We start from the raw sequence: 16025 nt of genomic DNA, 5'->3' as shown, positions 1-16025 counted from the left end.
ACAATACATTTCATTGTACCTATATCGTTCTTTTTTTAAGGGAAGGTAGAGGCAATTAGGCAGTAGGTAGACAAAGCAAACAAAATGAACAGAACATGAACTTTCGCGCCTGTAAGTAGACTAGCCAACAAACATTATGGAATAAAGCTCTCTTTGGTTTTGGATAGGCAAATATAAAATAAAGTCCTGTAATTTCGTTATGCCAAAAAAGGTTGTTATATATCTGCCTTGATGAGATAGAAGTGAATCTGTTTGGAAGATTTTCATGTCACCGGTATTTTTTTTCCCGCTGTAGTTGTTTCTCTTTTGAGGTTTTTACTGGAGAGGTTGGCTCCGAAACCAACTGGAAAACTTCCAACTCTAACACGGGTTGTCTCAGGGTGAAAGTAGAGTCTTGGCCTGTGATGATAACCACTCGCATTGGTTAATCTTGGCCCGGGCGTTTTATTGGCAGCATTTTCTCCTCAGTTGCATTTACTTCACTATTTGTGACATACTTTTTCTAATCGAATAGCTCTAGTCAGCCAACTCGCTTTCCGCCCAAAATTTGGGAAAAATAGGAACCTAATCCTGCAAGGTCTCATACGGTCGGGCAACCTCACAATTGGTAAATGGTCTCCCTCGGGAGTGGCGCTTAAGCCATTTTACTTTCAACGGAAAGCTCGTCAGGCTGACGGGTTACAACTTTTCAAATCAACGTATCTGATTTTGTAAATAATCACTGAAATCGGAAATTTGTCTTAACTGCTCACTCACCCACACAAACAAACACCATCATCAAGTAGGGGATTCTTTACCCTACTAGCTGGTGTTGTTAGTTTCTGTAAGTGAGCTAGCAGTTACCACAAATCGTCGATTGAAGTGATTGTTTACAAAATCAAATGTGTCGATTTGAATAGTTACGCTTGATTTGATGCAACAATAGAAAATAAAATACGGATAGGATCAATTTGACACTCTGACAGATAATGTATGTTTATACTGATTTAATTTTAATTTATGGATGAATATGAGACTGCTTTGATCACTTTTGATTGATTATGTGTTACTCAAATTTACTCGCTGTGGAAATATTAACTCTGAGAGTACAGCCGTCTTGCCCCTAGGTTGAGGCGCAGTCATGACCCAACTAACGAGTTCAGGCTATACAATTATTCCACTAAAACGCTCACCAATCAATTTAGACTCGATAGTCCGGTAATGATTTTGTTGTTTTAGTGGGAGGATACTGTACAATAAATTCTATTTTATGTTTACAATACATTTCATTGCGCCTCTGTTTTTTTACGGGCCCTTTTGAAAAAGAATAACAAATTTTGTTCCTGATTTGAGTCTCCCGATGTTTCTTTTTTCAGTGCAAATAAAAAACAAACTTTCTCCGAACAAGACCGGCAACACTGCTCCCGCGGTTTTGACGTTCCGCTTTGTTCGGCGTCTGTCTCGCACCTGTGCGCAAAGTAGACGTGCAAAAGACGAGAAGAAAAGTAGTGGAAAAAAAAAGTCAAGAAAAAATGAAAACCTAAACAAAAAAGTGTAGTCGAAGAAAGTTTTTCCTCCCGAATTTTGCACAAATTATTGCCATAAAGTGAAAACCATTCCAAAAAATTCCACCTCCAACGGCGTCATGAGCCGCTAGGGCACGCGGGGAAACTACTGTTTTTGCCATAGGAGGTTCCTTCCGGTGAAAATCCATCCCCCCTCCCCCAGTTGAAAGTGTCGGAAGGAAGGAGCGGAATCCCAATCGAAAGAAACAACACAATGATGGACATCTGCCGTCTAGCATCGGACGATCAGCCGGACAGTATCAAGATGGTTGAGATAGACTTCCAGGCGCTGTGCCGGATATGTGGCGCCCTGGGGGAAAATTTAACTTCGGTGTTCGGAAAGCGAGCTGCCGACCGGCTGCGGGAACGCATCGGCAAGTATCTGCAGATCGACATCCTGGCGGAGGATTGTCTGCCGACGAAGGTTTGCGACGGGTGCCGCGAGACGTTGGATCGGTTTCATGAGCTGTACGAAAAGTGTCACCGGACGGACGAGAAGTTCCGGACGATGATGAACTCGGCTGAGGAGCTGAAGGATGCTGTGGCGGTGGTGGCCGAGGAGGAAGAAGCGGATGAGGAAGAGGAGGAGGAGGAAGAGGAAAAGGAGACTAAGCTGGTGACGGAGGAAGAGGTGCTGGAGAAGGAGGTGGAGGTTGAGGTGGAAGAGGAAGCGCCAGTTTGCAAGAAGGCGAAGGAGAGCAAGCGAGATTTGAAGCAGGAAGAAGCGCAGGGGGATTCACCGGAGAAGCATGGGTGAGTAAGCTTTTCGAGATTTTTGTAGTTAAGTGTAAATTTGGGTTGAGCCACAGCTGTGTGATGGAGTGCCGAGTATCTCAACATGTAAGATAAGTACTAACTGGGTGCTGTATTCGTTGCAGGGAGCTTCTTCGGCACTCCATCCAAGTTGTGAGCTTTCAACGGTTGAATCACGAGGATGATCTCTGCGGGGAATATCAGTTTCTGGATGAACAATCTGAAGAAGACGAAGTCGAACTGCCGCAATCGTCGGCCCTGGGTCGGGCTCAAACCGTTCCTCTTTCGAGGGAAATCGTTGAGCAGGGCAAAGTCCTCGTAGATGGGAAGGCTACTTACAAGTGCGCCGAATGTGGGAAGAAAATGGCTTCTCCGTATACCTATCAAGCTCATCTGAGGATTCACAGTGGTGAACGCCCATTCCAGTGCCCTCATTGTTCGCAGTCATTTCGAATATCGCAAGGACTGGCACGGCACGTGCGCGAAGTGCACGAAAAGGTGCGCAACTATTCCTGCGATATCTGCGGCAAATGCTTCGGGAACGGTAGGAATCTGAAGGAACATCGCTTCCTGCACACGAATGAGAAGCCGTACAGTTGCGCCATTTGCGGAAATTCCTACAACCAGAAGGCTTCGCTGCATATCCACAAGCGGACTCACGAAACCAATCGGAGCTACAAATGTTCGGTCTGTTCGAGGAGTTTCTACACCCGTTCGAAGCTGCAGCTTCACCAAACGACCCACTCGGATGAGAGGGCCTATGCGTGCGACGAGTGTGGACAGAGCTTTAGGTCGTCGCACAACCTGGCTCGGCATAGGAAATGTCACGCATCCGATGTGGCGTTCCAGTGTACGGTGTGCGAGGCGATTTTCAAGCAAAAGCGGTACCTGATGAAGCACCATAAGAGGCAGCACCAGCAGGAACAGCGGGATGGGAATTAAATGAAGTCGGTTGAACTAGATATTCAATAGAGCCGCATAAATTATAAGATTCAAAGCTAAAATGGTGTATTATTGGATGACATCAGGGTGGTCACTGAACCGAGAAATAACAGGGAATTTGATTGGAACCTTAAAACATATATATTTTTAATTGAAATCTGTTAAAATATTCAAACTCTGATTTCTTGATTATTTTGCTTAGAATCTTGAATATTTCCTTAGTCTTAAATGTCTAGAAATCATCTGGAGAAGTAATTGTTCAGCAAAGCTGTCCGCGATGAGCCGGGTCGTTGAAGTATTTCTTCTAGGAGATGCTCCAGATCAATCAACTGGCAGCGACTTTCATAGCTAGGCAAGTGAAACGGGTCTCTCCAAGGTAGCTTCCTCAGAGCGTATCGAAGAAAACGTCGCTGAACAGACAGCACTATTGTTGTAGTTTGGACTCCAGGCCACAGAATAGTATTCCAGAATGGATCGCCCCAAGAAACAGTACAGCGACTTGAGGCAATAGATGTGACAATCCTGACGATAAAGCCCAATGTCCTTGACGCCTTGTCAACGTACGAGTTGAGAAACTAAAGTGACTCCCAGATCTTTCACATGGCTCACATAGTCAAATATGACCGGATCCTTCTTTCGGGTAAATGTGATAACTGAACACTTCTTTGGGTTAACCGTCATTCGGTTCAAATTGCACCAACTGGCAAAGGCTTCAAACTGACGTTGAAGGAAGTGACAATCATCAAGCGAGCAGATCCGCAAGTAGATTTAAGATCATCTGCATACGATAGTCGTGGACCTCCGATAACCAAATTCACGTCATTGAAGTAGAGTTAGACGATCATTGGTCTCAGATAACTTCTTTGAGGTATTCCTGACTTGGCTAGAACATTATTAGACCGGCAGTCAACAATGGCCACCACCAACTGCTGGACAGCGGCTTCCAGGTGAATTTCGTGACCGAAGACATGGCCAATCGCCTGGGCCTGCCGAAGAAGCCAGTCAACATTCCTATCACCGGTACCAAACCGTTGCGCACCCTCGAGTAACGGGCACAATTCTATCGTCGAAGATCAACATCTATGGGGCATGTGGTTCATTTTAGACATTATAGTCTGACGTGAGAACCATGTTCCACTCAAGTTCTGGAATTTGGCCTTGAGACTTGAGATCTGGCCTTCATAAGACCCCCTTCTGTCTCGCAAAATCAAAATCAAAATCAAAATTATATCGTCGAAGGTCAACATCAACAGTTGGGACATTCCCTATGGAGTGGTTCTGGCTGATCCCGAGTTCCACACGCCCGATAAGGTGGACCTGTTGATCGGTGCAGAGCTGTTTTTTGGATATCATGAAGCCAAGCCAACTCAACCTGGCGGACAACCTGCCACTCACTCACCTTGGGTGGATCGTATCTGGTGTCATCGTCGAGCCACAGATTTTCAACGCATAGACCATCCGCGCTTCTCTTAAAGACATCGAGTGAATAATGCACAAGTTCTGGCAAATCGAGGAACTGCCGGACGTATCCAAGCTATCAACCGAGTAGATGGTATGCGAAGCACACTTTCTGTCCACATACCAGCGTGACGCGTCCGGACCGGAAGATTTATCGTGAGCTTGCCGTCCAACGAAAATTCTTCGTAGTTGGACGATTGCCGTGCTTTAGAAGGGTTCCTGATGCTGGAGAAACGACTGGTGAATAATCCCGAATTACACGCGCAGTAAATGTCGTGTCGTGTTCGATGCTAGTGCCAAGTCGTCGTCTGAAAAGCTGTCCCTGAACGAAGTCCTGCAAGTTGGTCCTGTGGTGCAGAATGATCTGCATTTCATCGTCCTACGCTTCCGTAAGGTAAAGATCCCCTTTTCCGGAGACGTTGCCAAGATGTACCGGCAGGTACTGCAAGCGCTTCATTTTCTGGAGACCACATCCGTCGCAAAAGCTACGGGTACTAGAACTAGAACTGTGTACCGTTACCAACGGTACAGCATCTGCTTCATACCTCGCAACGAGGGGCCTGGTACAGCTCGTCGAGGAAGAAGGTGAGTTTTTTCCCCATCGCCACTCGCATCGTAAAGGAGAAGACGGACATGGACGATTTTCTCGCCGGCGCAGACTCGTTGGAAGATGCAATCGAAGCCTAACAACAATTGAATCAGCTCTTACGAAGTGGTGGTTTTCCGATACATAAATGGTGCTCGAACTGCCAAGAATTTCACGAACGCATTTCCGTGGAAGACCAGTAGAAAAGGGTACCGTTAGACGAAAGCGGGGGTGGCTTACTCTGGGATCCGACTGCCGATACGCTGTACATCGCAAACCATCCGAAGCAACCGTCGCCATCACAACAACGTGTTCCTAAGAGGGTAATGTATTCGGAAATGTTTCGACCCCCGACGATCCGGTCGACGAAGACACGGCGCAAGGGTGGCAAGTGTTGAGTATATACAACGCAGTATGCCTTGCTTTTAGAGCATAACTTCATTTTCTTCAGTTCAAATTATACTACTGACAAATAAAGACGTTCCTTTCAATTTTAGTTCGAATAGTATTTCGAGTCCAGTCCGATTGTTCCCACTTCTGCCGATAGGTTATGGGCCCAGGCAGTGCAATCGGAACTGGTGAAGATAGAATTTGAATTCGTAACGAAATGGCGGACAAGCTGATGTCGTTTTCAAGGCTCAATGGATCCAATAACGATAACTGGAGTTTCCGGATGAAGCTTTTGCTGACCAAGGAAGGAAATTGGACGACCATAGCGGACGCAAGGCCAGAAGCGGTTACAAGTGCGTGGAAGACCAAGGATGATCAAGCGCTGGCATCGATTGGATTGGCCGAGGAGGATAACCAATTAATCCACATAAGGAAGGCCAAATCGGCGGCGGAGGCGTGGAAAGCTCTAGAAAAATTCCATGTCAAGAAAACGTTAACAACGAAGGTCTCTGTGATGCGGAAAATTTGTAGTCAACGCCTTGAAAAACATGGAGATATGGAAGCGCACGTATCGAAGTTGGCGGAATTGTTCGAGAAGCTCAACAATTTACAGCCGGAAAAGATCCTTGACGACCAACGGTTGGTCGCGATTTTGTTCAGCAGTCTGCCGGAGGAGTACGAGACGTTGGTAGCCGCCCTTGAAGCTCGACCAGAGAATGATTTGACCCTGAATATGATGAAGGGCAAGCTCATCGATGAATGACAGAAAAAGAAGCAGCGCAACGATGATAGCGATAATCCTGAAGCTGTTCTCTATGCAAGTTCAAAGGCCGAAAAAGACCGGTGCTTCTTCTGCAAAAAGTTAGGTCACCAGAAGGCAAATTGCGAAAAGTTCAGAGTATGGAAGGCGGAGAAAGGAAACGGAGCTGTATCCAAGCACCGAAAGGCAGTATCGAAGCAACAGAAAGCCAACCACGTATCGCAGTAAGATGATGATGATAGCTACGCGTTTCTCACTGGATGCAATAGTCAAGCGGAAGACCAATGGATTTTGGATTCCGGTGCAACCTGCCACATTGCAAATTACCGGAACTTCTTCGAGGATTTGGATGATGCAGCTACTGAGGACGTTTGGGTCGCCAACGGGACGAAGGTACGTTCGAAAGGCCGAAATGCTGGGCGAATAAATGTGCTAGATGGTTCTGGTCGACTACGTGAAGTTCCAACAGAAAGCGCTTTGTATGTTCCTGAAATGAAGTCAAGTTTGCTATCCGTGAAGCGGCTGGTGCAAAAAGGATTCGTCGTCACATTCGACGCAACTGGAGCGAGAATCATGGAAGGTGAAAAGATATGTGCTATGGCGGAGTCCGTTGGTAACTTGTTCATAATTCGTCAATCAACCGAAAACGTATCCATGGTGATGACGAACGATGACTGTGTGCATGCGTGGCACAGACGATTGGGACACAGGGACTGCGAAGCGGCGTTGAAATTGCAGACCTTGGTCATCGGCGTGAGGGTGGACCAATGAGGACGGCGACTCTGGGCGGAAGACGATATTTCATCACATTCATCGACGACTACAGTAAGTACACGGTCGTTTATTTGCTACCGAAGAAGTCTGAAGCGCTCCAGAAACTGAAGGAATATGTTGAGCTAGTCAAGACGCAGTTTGGAAGGAAGCTCAAAATTCTCCGCTCGGACAGGGGTGGTGAGTTTACTGGCAAGGCCTTCAATGCATTCCTGAAGCAAAACGGTATCATCGGCCAGCTCACGGCACCATACACCCCACAGCAAAATGGGGTAGCAGAACGAAAGAATCGTTACCTTGTCGAAATGGCCAGGTGCATGCTCATTGACGGACATCTGGACAAGCGTTTCTGGGGAGAAGCAGTGGTAACTGCAAACTACATGCAGAACAGGCTGCCATCACGGTCGATCAGTGGCACACCATATGAGCGGTGGTTCGGGAAGAAGCCCAATCTCGGACACATTCAGCGGTTTAGTGTACCAAATGAAAAGCGAGGTAAGCTGGATCGGAAGGCTGTCAAGCTCAGGTTCGTCGGATACAGTGAAGTATCGAAGGCATACCGCCTGGTGGACGAGACGAATGGTAAGGTTAGCCGTGATGTTAAATTTCTTACTTCTTGCGGGCCCATGCCAGGTTCGGTGGGAGAAAGTCTGGTTGTACCTTCCATCTGTTTCGAACGAGTGGACCTAATGAGTGGGCCAGGATCAACTGAATCGAATGACAACGATGTCTGGGATGATCCAGATGAACAACCGGACGAAACAACTCTCCGTGAAATCGAAGTGCAGTCCGATGCCGTTCGTGTGGACGGGAGCATGTCCAGTGTAGATGTCATTCTACCTCGAAGATCAACAAGAGTTAATCTCGGAGCTATTCCAGAGCGGTATGCTTGTACAGCAGAAACTTCGGTTCAGGAGGAGCCAAAATCGTTGAAGCAAGCGTTATCCAGTCCAAACAGCGCCAAATGGTGCACGGCCATGAAGGAAGAGCTAGCATCCATCGAAGAAAACGACGTCTGGGATATAGTCGACCTGCCGGCGGGTAGCCGCGCCATTGGATGCAAGTGAGTGTATAAACAGAAGCGAGACGAAAATGGCAATGTAGTTCGGTACATTAGGACGGACTACGATGAAGTTTTTGCGCCAGTCGTTCCACACGTTACGTTCCGCACCATGATGTCTGTAGCAGCCAAGAAGAAGATGATCGTCAAGCAATTCGACGTAAAAACGGCGTTCCTCAACGGCAACCTTGAGGAGGAGATCTACATGAAGCAGCCTCCCGGGTATGTCGTCAGCGGTATGGAAAACAAGGTATGCCATTTAAAGAAAAGTTTGTACGGGCTTAAGCAAGCGGCTCGTTCTTGGAACGAGCGACTGCATGAGGTGATGGAAGCGGATGGTTTTGAGCGATGTGACGCAGATCCCTGCCTGTACAGAAAGCGAGCTGGTAGCCAAGTGGTGCTATGTTCTCGTGTATGTGGATGATCTCATCGTAGCGAGCGAGGATGAACGCATGATCGACGCATTGAAGCGAACGCTTGCAAGAAATTTCCAGATCAGCTGCCTCGGTGATGTCAAGTTTTACCTCGGGATCGAAGTCGATCGAGACCATGCTGGAGATTTTCTTATCAACCAGCGGAAATATATTGAAGACGTCATCTGTTCTGTTGGCCTACAGGATGCGAAAGTGTCAACCGTGCCAATTGATCCTGGATACATCAAGACGGAAGATAACGATGGCCAGCTCCCAAATAATCAAGAATATCAAAAGGTAGTTGGCCAGCTGTTGTACATCGCAGTCAACAGCAGACCTGACATCGCAACGGCAATCTCAATCTTGAGTCGTAAGATGAGTTACCCAACCCAACGTGACTGGAACGAGTTGAAGCGAATGGTTCGCTACCTGAAGGGGACGATTGATCTGAAGCTTCGACTGAGTAGTGGATATGTATTCAAATACTGCGGAGGAACCATTGCATGGGCATGCCGAAAGCAATCCTGCGATTCACTATCTACAGCAGAGGCGGAATTCGTGGCTCTTTCCGAAGCATCCCAAGAAGCGGTTTGGCTGCAGGGGAATATTATTCGAAAACAACCAAAGCTGTTTGAAGATGCTGGACTCCGAAAAGTTCAGTAACCGTACCAAACACATTTCAACAAAATTTCACTACTCCAAGGACCTGAAGACGAAAGGTGTTATCAAGTATGAGTACCAGTCCGATTGTTCCCACTTCTGCCGATAGCAAGAACTTCAAGATTCGTTTTAGCATTTGCACAACCCAAGGTGTGTGACATTTCAAGAATTGCCTTAACAGTGGCGTACAGGGCCTGCATCTACCTACGAAGCCTGTTCAACTTCCCAGCAAATCCAAGTTGGTCCCTCTTCACGGTCTTTCCATCCCACGAAAAGAGCTTTGCACCGCTCTCCTGCTGACCCGGTTAGTTTTGAAGGTATTAACCGGCCTGGATATGGAGTTCCGGGAAATTGTACTTTGGTGCGAAACCGCTCAACCAACTCCAATTATTCGTCCACCGGTGGATACCGGTGGGAGTCTCTCGTGGTCAACAAGCTGGAGCCTTGGAGAACAACAGCCTTTGGTGGAATGGCCCTGAGTTCCTCCCGAGAGTGAAATACGACACACAACCACCCGGAGAAGTTCCAGATCCATTGTTGAAACCAGTCATCGTCACCGTCGCTGTCCAGATACAACAGCTTCCGGAAAATCCAACGCCTTATGGGCTACGTCTTGCGATTCGTTGGTAACTGCCGAATGAAGAACCCTGCCGAGCGGAAGACAAGCCAACACCTGACGATCCCGGAACTGCGTAGGTCAACTCGTTCATTTGGCGGACGGGATTCAACGAGTTGTTGCCAAAGTCGACTCGATCGCTCACAACTACCGTTCAAGACCGTCATCCCATCATCTTACGAGACAAGGATCCGGTGGTACGCCTCTTCGTTCGGCAAATGCACGTTGAACATCTTCACGTCGGACAGTCTGGCCTGAGGAACGCCATGAGCCAACGATATTGGCTTATGAACGCTCGCTCCACCATCCGACAGATTACACGTAAGTGTGTGAGATGCTTCCGAATTAACCCTACCAATATCTGATGTGAAATCTGGCAGCATCGAGAGTGGTACGGGCGCCCCCATTTGCCGTGACCGGAGTGGACTACGTCGGGCCTTTCCTGATTAGGTTAAGTGTGCGCCATCCTGCCCTGGTAAAATCCTATGTGACCGTCTTTGTTTGTATGACCACCTAGAAGCGGTATCCGAGTTAAGCACCGATGCCTTCTTGATGTAACTGAAGCGATTCCTTGGACGATGAGGAGCTTCCAACTGCCGAGGTGCCAACATTTCCGAGATCAGCAAGCCGTCGACACCATCGAAAATTCTGCCACAACCATGAGATCGGGTGGCACTTCATCCCACCGGATGCACCCAAATTCGATGGCCTTTGGGAGGCTGCAGTCAAGTCCGCCAAGAGCCATCTGAAGCGTATCGTCGGCACTGAGAGGGCGTCCGATTAGATAGTGAGCTAGCGTGACCACCAGCGGGTCTGCCGGGTCGTTGAACAGTGGTCGAGATGGTGAACAGTGGTCGAGAATTCAGCAGCGCTTCGTTTTCAACCAGAAGGGTGGGTAGCTCCTCGAACGTGTAAAGCTCACGTTCGAGGAGCTACCCACCGTTCGAAGCGGTGCTGAATTCTCGACCACTGTTCACCATCTCCAACAGCAGACCCGCTGGTGATCACGCCAGCTCACTATCTAATCGGACGCCCTCTCAGTGCCGACGATACGCTTCAGATAGCTCTTGGCGGACTTGACTGCAGCCGGGACTGAGCCATCTTTGGAAGAGGCGTCAAGACAACGCGTCTAACTGGCGCGCTTTGAGCTGTGACTACCTGACCACCCTGCAACCCAGGAAGATAAATCTACGAACTACGCCGAACATCCATGAGAACATGGTTGTTCTGCTCCACGACCGAAACCAATCACCACTCAACTGGAAGTTGGGTTGCATCACAGCCGTCTATCCGGGCAATGACGGTTTGGTCCGAACTGTCGAGCACTCTAGTAAAAGTATGGACGACTGTCACCACAAAACTGAAAAAAGTTGTTCCAATCGAGCAAAGCAGTGCATTTTGACGGTTCGATTGGAACAACTTCTGGAGACAGTCACCTTGAGGGTAGAAAAAATCGTGCACAGTCACGGGTAAAATCCATCGTGGTCCGCGTTAAAGCTGGATAAAGTGTTGATTTTTCCTAGAAACACCGTATGGCGCGTGCTCAAAATGTACAGGGAAACATTGACGACGAATCGAAAGCCCCAAAGTAAACGTCGGAGTGGAACCAGACGGTGGAAACTAACGATTTTCAATTGGCTTACACTGGACTAGCCTATCGGTCCCAAGCACATCGATTAACGTACCCCATTCTAGTCGAAATTCTAGTACTACACTATGTTTGTTTTGAATCGCTATGAAAGTTTATGGTGGACCTGCCAACTGTCAGCTGCATGGAAAGGTCGTGAGGTCCAGCAGAAGCAACCCAGTTATGTCCGATCGCAATTTGAGTAAAAAGTATGATGCCGTTCGACTGTACTGTAAGTCATAGAGGTAGCTGTAAGACCAGAAGAGACGGAAGAAACGTGCTCAACTTTTTGGCTCAACTTTAGTACTATCTTCGTTCCCAAGCTAATCGATGTACCCCTCGAAACATAAGAAAATCCACGAACCCCTCATTTTATCTGTCAAACTTCCATAGCAAATCAAAACAAACATTCTGTAGTATTAGAATTTCGACTAGAATGGGGTACGTTAATCGAATTACTTGGGACCAATAGGCTAGTCTAGTAGTGAGCCAATGGTAAATCGTTAGTTTCCAACCGGTGGTACAGTGCAGCAAATTCGCTAACGCGAAGGCTTACAGGCCAGTAGACAACCAAATCGATCACTCAAGCAGAATACCGTAGCTAGAACTCGTGCTCGAAAGCTGTATGACAACTTGCTGACCAAGTCCGGTGGGTGCTTACTTATGGATGAAGAAACCTATGTAAAGGCCGACTTCGGACAGCTTCCAGGACCAGGAGAAGACAAAGGTTTTCACCAATGAGAAAATGATGAACTCGGAGGTTTACAAAACCGAATACCTCCAGAAGCAAATTCTGCCCTTCATCCAATCACATGATGGTCCAGTGATATTTTGACCGGATTTGCGTGTTGTAACTACAGCCGGCAAGTACAACAATGGCACAATGACAACGGAGTCCGGTTTGATTCGAAAACCCTCAATCCGCCCAATTGTCCCCAGTGCAGGCCCATTGACAACTACTGGACAATTATGAAGAGGAAACTGAAGGTCAAAGGTACAGTCATCAAAACGACAGGTCAGATGAAAAATTGGTGGGATAAAATCGCCAAAATAGTGGACGAGACCGTTGTGCGCTGCTCGATGGGTCGCATTAAGGGAAAAGTTCAAGAATTCCTTGGAAACCGCGACGAATAATTCGTTTCGTATTTTTTTCTTAAAATAATTGTTCCCTGATGCCGCGCAATCAGCATGTTAACACAGAGTTCCTAAAAGAAATGCCCCTTTCCCTTCCGTTTCAGCAAACGCTTCACCCGGAGCTCCAAGGCTTTCACGTGCAACTTCTGCAAGTCGAACGGCACCATCAAGGCGAACACCTTCGCCAGCAAAACCGCGCTGGTGGATCACCTGAAAGACCAGCACTCGGAGCAGATATTCCACTGCGAGCAGTGCGACAACTATCTGGATCGGAACATCCTGATCCAACACATGACCATGCACGCCCTGAGCATGTTCAGCCAAACAGGCCAAAACGAGTCCCAGCCGGAGGACGAAGACGACCACGAACAGCAAACGTCCGGTGTCGATCTGGAGGAAGGCGAAGGCAGCCAACAGACGATGGAAGGTAAGTCCGGCGAAGGAATCGAACTGGCCAACAAAGAGAACGATGCAAAGTCTCCCCCTGATCCGCTGGCTGATCCGGCTGAAGCGGCCACGGTTCCAGCTGCCGCCGACACGAAACCGGGAGACGTCCGGAAGCTGTACTGTTACATTTGCGAAAAGACCCTAGCCAATCGAAGCGCGTACTCGTATCACATTAACCAGGTTCACTTGAACATCAAAAATTTCTCCTGTACGTACTGTAGTAAAAAATTCGGAAACCAAAGACTGTTGAACAACCACGTGGCGGGGGTGCACTCGCGCGATCGGAACTTCACCTGCGAGACGTGCTCGAAGCGGTTCAAAACCAACGTCGCCCTGTACAACCACCAGCGCATCCACGACGATGCGGCCGTCAAGTTTTCCTGCACGTTCTGCGACAAAAAGTTCCGCTACCGGAACCACCTCACTAGTCATCAGCTGGTCCACATGAACGAGCGGAACTTCCCGTGCAACCAGTGCGACAAGAAGTTCAACAATCCGGAGTGCCTGCAGAAGCACAAACTGACGCACGTGGAAACCCTGCCGTACCAGTGTCCGCTGTGCGGATTCAGCACCAAGCAGAAGCGCTACCTGGTGATGCACGCCAAGCGGATCCACATGGTGAGGTAAGCGGTTGGGGGTGGCGGTGGCAGCAGCGGCGGCGGCGGCGATGACGATAAGATTTCATTCCTTTCCCGAAGGAGGAGAAGCAGAAGAAGACGTGGGTGCGCAGTGTCGGACAAAATGAGTGGGAATGGGACTTGTCTTGACAAGGATTCAGGGAAGTTAGGAGGGCTTGTTGGGGGTCTCAAGTAGCCTGGTAAGGTAAAGCACGGTATCGACGAGACGGAAACGGCGGGTTCGATTTCCGGTTCGGTCTAGAACATTTTTAGCTTTGGACATTTTTTGCCACACAATAAACAAATGCATGCGTTGGTTGGAATAGAAAGTTGCCAACCACGGAAATGATTTAAAAGATCACCACTGAAGTAAGAGGGAGTTTTTCAATGCACTACACGGCCAATGATAACGACCCCAAATTGAGTTCAGTTTACTCATCATCGCCGAAAGTGCAGGAACTCAGCGATGAATAAATTTGCCTCTTGAAAACTGACGAAAATTTTACTCAGTCTAGGAGTAGTACCAACAGACTGAGTGAATCCAATCTTTACTTTTCTCATATTCGGGATTTTTTCCTGGACAAACCGGGAAAAACATGAGGCAAATTTACTCATCGCTGAGTTCCTGCACTTGAAAAGATTTATGAGTAAACTAAACTCAAATTTGGACGTTCTCATTGGCCGTGTAGGAAACCGAAGGTGTTTGGAGAACTTTCAGACAGTAGAGTTTGGGAACTTATTCATTGATCTTCCAGGGGTGGATTTCCAAAGAAGATATCTAGACCAACAATTGAAATAGGCGGAACAACCAAACGTAAACAATGGCTTTAAACGCAAATTTCACGAAAATCTAAATACATCCACGCAATCTAACACCAGCATCTGAAAGAGGACACTTCTTTTATCGAATGGCTTTGTTAATTTGCGTGGGTGTATTCTGAATCTCGAGAAATTTTCGTTTAAAGCCATTGTTTACGTTTGGTTGTTTCGCCTATTTCAACTGTTGGTCTAGATATAAGGATTTTCAGAGATAATATGAGGACTTCAAGCGATCTTTCAAGAGGCTTCTTGCCGACTTCAACCGATCTTTCAAGAGGCTTCTTGCCGACGGTTGGTCAGAGGATTTCTAACAAAATGGAGATTCCCAGGCCTTCCAAAGAAATTATATGAACCTAAGGAAAACTCAAATGGTACTCAACAGAAGAGTTTGGGATTTTTCCAATAGAAATTTGCTGAACTTCAAAGTTCGGAAACACTCTGTCGGAGAAGGAGAAGCTTGAAGAAATGTCTAGCTTTTGAAATGATGCATCTACAGCGAAGATATGAGAAAATCCAGCGAGCCTTTATGAGACTTCTCGATGAGGATCGAAGGTTTGTTTAGACCCCCGGTAATCTGACAGTTTTTAATTGGCACATTTGATTCATTTGAAAAGAAATGGACCATTGTGAACAGGGATGCCACGGTATTTCAGAGGAGAACTCTAAGGCGGTAAGCTTCATCGAGATTTTCATAAATCTAGATTAAATTGGAATACCCCATTCGGTAAGCACCAAAAGAGGATACAAATTAGGAAGCACGCAGCCATTCTCTCTCGCATAGAAGAGAATGTCGAGGTGTGAGTGAATTCAGTTGTCGACGTTGGAAGAAGTCAACTTCTATTTTGTTCAACGAAGACAGTTCAATTTTAATAAAAGATACCCACTGCCTTTCAGAAAACATAAAACTATGGAGTGATTAGTGACGATCCAGCAGGCGTCATTAACTTTGATCATGCCGACGTGTTTTAGGTTGCTGGATGAAGTATGCGACAAGCAATCTCTTAGGCAGTTGGATATTGGCCCTTATTACGAGTGTTGCTTCACGGTGAAGAGGTGAAGTGATTGCCGTGTAAATCAAATGGCATCGATAATAAGGGCCATTGTAACGTCGTGTAAGAAGATTATTTCAAAGATGCAGTACTGCGGATTGACCAAGGATCACGCTGCTCATCGTCAGCATAATACGAGGAATCGCGAATGTGATATCGGACTTGTTAGTGTTTTTCCGTGGACTTGAGGGGGTAAGTATTTTGGACTGGTCGGCAAATCGCTGTGTTTCGTTGAAGAGTAAATAAGAGATTTGACACCGTCTTCAACCAGAGATTGCACAGACTGAGCACTTAACACTAGACAACGGACAACACACAAAACTCAGTAGACCAGTAGAAAAATTTTCAGGTTGCGAAAAGTTTCACCGGCTGTAGCGGG

The 16025-nt window shown here is 47.3% G+C and overlaps 1 protein-coding gene across 2 annotated transcripts; it reads left to right on the top strand.

Annotated features, from left to right (window-relative positions):
- Positions 1-1453: 1453 nt before the first annotated feature.
- On the top strand, positions 1454-15631 carry LOC135709109 (zinc finger and SCAN domain-containing protein 2-like). 2 transcript variants are annotated; one of them, XM_065231307.1, is made up of 2 exons: positions 1454-2297; positions 12819-15631. In XM_065231307.1, the coding sequence occupies exons 1-2, from the start codon at positions 1759-1761 to the stop codon at positions 13786-13788; spliced, it is 1509 nt and encodes a 502-aa protein (XP_065087379.1). In that variant the 5' UTR covers positions 1454-1758; the 3' UTR covers positions 13789-15631. The 2 variants fall into 2 exon arrangements, with proteins under 2 accessions (XP_065087379.1, XP_065087380.1); XM_065231308.1 differs by lacking the exon at positions 12819-15631 and adding an exon at positions 2423-3261.
- The last annotated feature ends 394 nt before the right edge of the window (positions 15632-16025 follow it).

The sequence above is a fragment of the Ochlerotatus camptorhynchus genome, unplaced genomic scaffold (genome assembly GCF_037179485.1).
Source record: "Ochlerotatus camptorhynchus isolate MF236.1 unplaced genomic scaffold, CSIRO-AGI_Acam_v1.1 ptg000350l, whole genome shotgun sequence".
NCBI lineage: Eukaryota > Metazoa > Arthropoda > Insecta > Diptera > Culicidae > Ochlerotatus > Ochlerotatus camptorhynchus.
This window is presented reverse-complemented; position numbering and strand designations above follow the sequence as displayed.